This window comes from Gouania willdenowi, chromosome 22, assembly GCF_900634775.1.
Source record: "Gouania willdenowi chromosome 22, fGouWil2.1, whole genome shotgun sequence".
Classification (NCBI taxonomy): domain Eukaryota; kingdom Metazoa; phylum Chordata; class Actinopteri; order Blenniiformes; family Gobiesocidae; genus Gouania; species Gouania willdenowi.
This window is the reverse complement of record NC_041065.1, coordinates 6989061-6997169: the sequence shown is the minus strand read 5'-3', so window position 1 is coordinate 6997169 and position 8109 is coordinate 6989061. Positions and strand designations below refer to the sequence as shown.

The 8109-nt window shown below is 38.4% G+C and overlaps 1 protein-coding gene across 1 annotated transcript in view; it reads left to right on the top strand.

Moving 5' to 3' along the window:
• pacs2 (phosphofurin acidic cluster sorting protein 2) overlaps positions 1-8109 on the top strand; it is a 91103-nt gene that overhangs the window by 57060 nt on the left and 25934 nt on the right. The window contains 5 exon segments of the mRNA XM_028437500.1: positions 2163-2253; positions 3033-3104; positions 3176-3300; positions 4430-4562; positions 5315-5419. Coding sequence (XP_028293301.1) covers positions 2163-2253; positions 3033-3104; positions 3176-3300; positions 4430-4562; positions 5315-5419 — 526 coding nt within the window.

The window sequence follows — 8109 nt, the reverse complement described above, 5'->3', positions numbered from 1 at the left end:
CCGGGCTTCCTTTCGGCTGTTACGCACGTCACTAGATGCTGTATTCGTCCGAACCAAGCAGCTGTGGTTTCCAAAATCTAACTGTTTCAACTAAAAATAAAATGAAATAAATGAAAAGACTGGAAACATGAGGGAAGACGGGTGAGCATGAACGCCCGCGTCCAAAACTGAAGTTAGGAACGGCGTTCTTCCTTTTAAAAGCTTATCTTTGGGGTTTGCCTCCTGAAGAGGGAACTTCGTTGATTGGTTTAAAGTTGCCAGCATCTCAGCTGGGTGCCTTTGGGTGTGTCTTGGGCGTGTGTAAGTGTAAGACAGAGACAGACAACAAGGGATGATTCTAAACATAAAAGAATGCCTAATAATTAATTCCACATATTTCAAAACATCTTTTCAACATCATATCCTGAAATATCATGTATTACGAAAGAGTTTGATACCAAACACGACTAGGAAATAGCCTCGAATCACTTTAGGAACTAATTAATGCATTTTACCTGTAATTACTCATAACATAAATGTCAAAAATCATGTTATGCCTCCTCTTAACTATATGGTTTCCGTAGATACCTCAAACTAACGTTTGTGATGTTTTCTGGTATTTTTAAGCACTTTTAAATGATAAACACTTTAAAATAGCATTCTGTTGGTTATTGCATTACATGAAACGAGTGTGATCGAACAGACAATATTTGCAATTTCAATTTCTGTAGAGATCATTCCAAAAATGTTTTCATTTGTAACTTTTTAAACATAGTACAATTTCTTTGTTCTCCTTTCTTCACTAGGAGACCTCTCAGTGAAGGTCTGGTAAGCGTCTTCCTGTGATATCTCACCACAGGGGGTCAAAGGGCATTGGGACCGTTCTTTGAACTTATAGCATCCCACAGTATCTGTTTGATAAGGGGGAGAAGAGGGATGTTCTTCTTTTGATCATAAATGTCGCAGGGAGGTAATATAGGGGAAAACTGTCCTTGGATTCTCTGGTCCTTTTGTTTGGCCGGAAGGGGAGTCGTAAAAGAAGGGTTCATACTACGTACTTCAAATAGCTGGTTCAGTCTTAGCGGCTCCGGTATTGAGTTCACAGACCACATAGTGGGGTTAGTCCTGCATCTCAGAGTTACGGGGGCAGTTGTGTTTACACAGTTCGTGATAACACAAAAACAGGCTCCTTGGTTAATTCTTGCTAGCAAAGGGGGAGGCTTTACGCTTGATGTGGTTTGTTTCCTACATTTCCTATTTGGTTTTACTAGAAAAATCTTAAAACCAAAGAACACAATGTACAAACAATACTACAGAATTATATAGAATAGAACAAGAATTCCTACTTATGCTTAAAAACAATGCAATGAGGGAGGTAAATTAAATCAAAGAAAATTCAATAAAATATTATAAATATGGGCAGAACAAAAACAAAGCATACAAGAAAAGAAAGGAAATCATCACAAACAAAGTTGTGCTTTTTAACAGTGTGAAAACTGGATTTAAAGCTACGATTTTTTTGCAGCGTTTTTGTGTTTGCAGCGTTTTGCTGTTTGCTGTGCGTTTGTCCCACCGTATAAAGGAGCTCATTTAAATGCTCTGTGAAAGAGTATCAGCTACTAAATAGGTGACATCTGCAGGTTTTACAGAAAAGTACTGCATCCAAGGATCTTAAAGCCTTCTTTAGGCCTAATGATTCACACCAAAGCTCGTCCACTGTCAGCTTCTTTAAACGGTAATTTGTTTTGGGGTCAAAGACGTGAAGCCTAAATATTCTGTTCAACTGCATTTCTTGTATTTAAAAAAAGGTTTAAATGCATAAAAATATATCATATATGTAGCTTATTATTTTTAAAATGTTACTTACACTTACTACAACTACTAAATATAGTAGTAGTGTAGTAGTATAAATAACTACTACTGTTATTCAAAGTGTCCAAATATGATGATGTGGTGCGACTGTCTGGCCATGACTGAAAAAATCTTAAAAATTACTTGAAATCTATTCACATTTATATTCTGCCCTGTTTTTAGTTCTATTATAGTCATGTATAAGATTTCAAAGCATTTCCATTTTTATTTCCATCATAATATTCATGTAAATCTTGCCCGATGTTATGAAATATCATGTGGTGAAAATCCTTATACATCACTGACCCTTTATTTTTTCCTTTGTGTTCCAGGCCGTACTTTGAGGGTCTTTCTCTCTCCAGCTCTCAAACTGAGATCGGCAGCATCCACAGCAGCCGGAGCCACAGAGAACCTCCGAGCCCGGTGAGCACCAACCTCAGCAAGAGACAATATGGCAGAAAAGCACATCTACCACCGCAGCAGGGCCACAATGTTTTTTACCACAAAAATCACATCCAAATTTATTAGGAAAAATGTATCATATTATGCGAATAAAGACCGACTGTCAAAAGAACCTCAAAATACTACAATAACATTTATCATTTTACAAGAATGAACTGTAATACTACAAGAATAAGGTCATAATATTACAAGAAGAAAGTACAATTTTGATGAGAAAAGAACTGTGCAGTGTATCCACATCTCTCATATTATGATTTTGTTCTAATATTATGATTTTATTCTTGTAATTTTACAAGTTTACTCTTGTAATACTGACTTTATTCTTGAAATGTTGTGACTTCATTTGATGAGAAAAGAACTGTGCAGTGTCCTCATCTTTCATATTACAAGTTTGTTCTCATATTATGATTTTGCTCTTTTAATATTTGGATTATATTCTTGTAATATGATTTTATTTGTGTAATATGATTTTATTTGTGTAATATGATTTTATTCTTGTAATATTTTGACTTTATTCTTGTAACAGTACAACTTTATTATCGTACTATTACGACTTTATTCTCGAAGTCTCAATGCGACCCTAAAACGTTGTCGTTGTTTTGCTACAGAGCTTTTTGAATTTAATAATTTGGCTCCTCCTCCCATTAGTTGATAAAGAAGAAGAGATTTAACCAAGGATTTGTTTTACTTATGAGTCGAATGACTTTACTTCTCTTATTTTTCACGCAACCTCATTTCAGATGGACCCAGATAAAACCAAGAGCAGTGGGGCCAAGTTTACAGATGATGGAGAGTCTGACCATGTCAGCCTAGTGAGTGACAGCTTACGGTCATGTTAGCAATGTCCAGTTCCTGTTCCTTTTTCTGTTCCTGTTTCTTACAGGAACAGCCAGAGGTGGTGACTCCCACCACTGAGCTGGAGATGGACAACATGGACACATTTTTAGAGCAACTACCACCAAGCTGCAAAATGACCAAGACAGAGTCGCTCATCATTTCATCCAACAGGTTGGTTGAGTAGTTTAGATTTGTGTACAGACAAGCTGACTGGGGCCCCTGGGATGGCCTTGTTTTGACAATAACTAGGGCTCATCATGCTGGTGACACAGGTGGAGATTGATCTGGGGCGCTCAGGGCTGCCATTGGGGCGGCTTGCAGCATCCTCCTGGTGTCCTGGGCGGCTGGGGATGCAGTTGCCTCCTGCCGGTGCTGCCTCTGGACCAGCTCCCTTTGGCCCGGGGTCCAGTCTCTGCTGACTCTGGGCCTGGCCCTCTGCGGGCACCAGCTGGTTGCCTGTCCGCCACGGTGCTGGTCGCCTCCTCGGAGTGGGTGGGGGTGGGGGGGTTGGGCGATGCTGGGGTGCCTCAGGGCGGGGGGTTGGGGTCTGTGGCAGGGTGCGCTGGGTCTTTGGCTCCTTGGGGCTCTCTCTCTGTGTGTGGGGGCGGTGGCTGCTTCTCGGTCTGGGGTCTCTATGGCGTCTGGGGGGGCTGCTCGGTCGTGGCGGGGTGGCCTGGGGCTTCTTAGCTCCAGTTGTTGCTGCTGGCCTGGCCTCACCTTTGGGCCTGGGGTGGCGCCTGGGTTCACAGAAGTGGTTCTTGCACAAACATTGGTCATAGATGCACTGGCCTTGGGTGGTGGAATAAGCTCGTACTGAGCTTAACCTTAGCCACGTTGATCCCAAATACCAGTTTTAGGTATAACCACTCACTCCTTTCCTCTGTTCATGGCCACCACCATTATGCTTAAGCTGGGTGCTATGTCACCCACTTCAGTTTCTTCATACTTGTCACCAGACTGGCTGAACTGATTACAGAACACAATAAGCACAATATGCACAACTATAACATCACATTTCACTCTCACCTTAAATTACTCCCTTCCCCCTCACCTAGGTGTAACACTGACCTCTTTTTTTATATTCTTCCTTTAATAAAGTTTTTCTTAGGGGGGGCTGGTAATGGTCACATTTATGCAATAAAATAATTGTATTTATTTAATTGAAATAATAAATTCATGTAGTGCAAAAAGATTGCACTACATGTAGTGTTGACCTTCGACAGCATGTGCTGACAATGCAAAAAGAAAAATTGTGTACAGACAAAGTAAACGAGCCTGTCAATGGACTCGGTGTTTGCAGACAGGAGCCCAAACTGGCAGGGCGGCGAGGCCGGAGCACATCCCTGAAGGAACGTCAGCCCATCAGATCGCTGAACGAGAGAGCCAACAGTCTGGACAATGAGCGTTGTCTAGAAACACGCTACCACCTACAGGTGAGAGAAACACACTGCAGTGCAAGGGAAACTCTCAGGACTGGAAGTGAAGTGAGGTTCCTGTAGAAGCTACAACCAACCATTTGGTGCAGAGACACAGGGGGCGGGGCCACAAACATATGATTGTATCTGATTTGAGGGTCACATGATCAACATCGTGTCTGCATTAGAATAATGAACAATATGAGCATTAACAAGGGTCACAACAACGTGGTTTTCTGTTATATCCTGCATTGTTGTTGCCATTTTGTGTGTGAGTTTTTATGTAGTTGTCATGTGTGTTTAGGTTGTCCTTTTGCATGTTTTTGGAGTTATTTTGTGTTTTGTCTTGTGTTTTGTGTTTTTTTCTTATCACTTTTTTTCATGTTTGTTTCTTTGTGTGTTTTTGTTTATTTTTGTCATTTTGTGAATTTTCCTTGTCAATTTTTGTGTTTTTGGAGTCTTTTTATAGTTTTTTTTGTAGTTCTGTTGTCACTTTTTGTGTCTTTGGAGTTATTTTGTGTGTGTTTTGGAATCATTTTCTGTATTTTTGGTCATTTGTTTGCGTATTCACCTTGTCAGCTTGTGTGTTTTTGTCTTGTGTACTTTTCTTTTGTGTGATTTTGGAGTCATTTTGTTTATTTGTTTTGGAGCTGCTTAAGATTACATCAATGCATGTGGCCCCATGTTGTTTTTTTGCATGCTTGAAGGATAAACTTCTCGACATTGTCCGAAAGTTTTTTTTTTTTTCAAATGATATTTTTCAAACACAGATTCCCAGAAAGACTGTGTATGATCAACTCAACAACATTCTAGGGTTAGACGATAACCTTCCTGACAGCATCATCCTCATCAACACATCTGACTGGCAGGGCCAGGTAAGTCGTGTACTATGGATTTTATTTATTTGTTTTTTTTCTTGGGTAGATGTAGACACATATTATATAGAAAATAACTCTATCCACAGATTATCTCCCGCTCCAGATAAAATAGAACAAGGGTCATCTTCTGATCGAGAGGTTGGGGTTTTGATCCCAGTTTATACATGTCTGTGTTGTTAGCAAGACCTGAACCCTAAGTTCAATTCTATTCAACGTTATTGATATTGTGCAAATTATAACAATAGTCATCTCAAAGTCCGATCAAAATATAAAATTCTTAAGAGAAGAAAAAAAAAAAAGTTTCTCCCAGTGGTTGACTAGTGCCTTTCATGGCAGCTAAAGTGCTATATAAATTAAGATTCTTTACCTTGCGCTACTCTAACGGAAATACAAGCAATATATTCTCTCTCTTATGTGTTTTTGTTGTCGTTTTGTATATTTTTCTGTTAATTTTGTTCATTTTAGTATTTGAAAGATACATCTATAAAAGCAAAGAAGGTCTGCGTGGTCGTGCGCGTACGTGCGTGCGTGTGTGGAGCGAATTTCTTCCCGTCGTGGTGTTTGTTGGACCAAAAATTTTTCCAAATGTTTATTTTAATTTTATTTCACTTCTGGACGGCACAGAAGTGAAACTTATTCAGCTTTTGACCTCAGTGTGTGAGGGGGCGGTAGCGCATCATCTATATCTATTTCACTCCACAGCTCCTCACCCTAGCTACAGTCACAGTGTGACAGTGTGAGGCCAGAGCCAATCGCTGCGCACACAGCCAAGCAGATACGCACTTTAAACAAATTAGTAAGAGAGAGGAAGATAGTTTAGACTGGAGAACGGGGAGGGGCAACTGAGCAGCCGCGCTCACACTGGTATACTAGCAAAGCTATCAAGTCTCACTTATTGGGCCTGATGTGATTCACTGATGTGTGTGCATGTGCGCGGCTAAAGCCACGGAGTAGCGAGTCACACACACACACACCAAACGACAACAAAAATATGAAAATGACTCAAAATACACAAAACTAAATATTTATATAAAAACTACACAAAATGACAACAGAAATGCACAAAACTACACTAATAAAGATAGAAAAATACACAAAATGACTCCAGAATCACACTACAATGGCAACAAAAAACAATTATACAAAAAATTCACAAAAAGACAACTGAAAGATACAAAATACACACGACATAAAACAAAAAAACTAAACAATATTTATACATGAAGTACACAAAATGACAGCAGAAATGCACAAAAATATACAAAAAGGCTCCAAAAACACACAAAATGACTCCAAAAAACATACATTACAGAAAAATACACAAAACAACAAAAATATGAAAATGACTCAAAATACACAAAACTAAATATTTATACAAAAACTACACAAAATGACAACAGAAATGCACAAAACTACACAACTTAAAGATACAAAAATACACATGACTCTAAAAAACATACATTCCAAAAAAATACACCAAACAAAACAAATATAAAAATGAGTAAAAAAACAACACATTTATCATGCGCATGTCCCATAGAATGAAACCAGGGCAATTGTACATGCTATTTTATTTTGCACCCGCAAATAATCCCCTTTATAACAGTACAGAGTATGTACACCTCTTTGTACATCCAACCTTCAAACATATTCTCATTTGGCCATAATTGACATCTCTACTTAAGCCCCCACTATATGAATACATACTTCCGACGGGCACTGTACTAGTAATAATCAAAGCAAGAAAGTTCTGTATGCGTGCGTGTGTTTGTGGAGCAAATATCTCCCCGACAAGGTGTCTGGTCGACCTTAAACTTTGTCAACAACTTCCACATAGCCTGAGTGTGTGCATCCGTTATTTTAGAGTAATTTGGTGTTGAAAAACATTCATTTTAATTTTAAGATTACGGCTCTCTCTCTGTATGGAGCGCGGTATTGAGCACGGTACTTCCGGTTCCGGGTCATTCGGTTCAGATGTCACTGTGTTGCAGTTTGTTTGGGTTTATTTTATTTTTTTTATTTTTTTATTTTTTTGTTTGGGTTTAAAAAAGAAGGTCAATGTTAAAAAACGTTTTTGTTCTGCTAAAAGTTATTTAAGTTAATATTTTATGGTTATTTAAAATTATCCCCGTGATCCCAAACTCCCTTTATATCACGGGTCATGGACTCCACTTCCTCCTCCATCTCCATGTCTGTGCTCACGGGACTACTCTGAATAGATCATTTGAAACCGTCAGTTACTGGTGAGTCTTTTGTCGACAAGTTTCCAAAAGACTTGGAGATGTGTGTGCGTGTACACACATCTCAAAACACGGCCTCACCACACATAAGGTATTTATAATAAAAATATACTAAATGAATAAAATAAAACAAGAAACTAAAGAATATTTATACAAAAAGTACACAAAACGACAACAAAAATATACATAAAGGCTCCAAAAACACACAAAATAACTAAAAAAATTACAGAAAAATACACCAAATGACAACAAAATTTAAAAATGACTCAAAATACACAAAACTAAATAATTATACAAAAAATAAAACAAAATGACAACAGAATTGCACATAACTACACTAAAAAAGATACAAAAATACACAAAATGACTCCAGAATCACACTACAATGGCAACAAAAAACAATTATACAAAAAATGCACAAAAAGACAACGGAAAGATACAAAATAC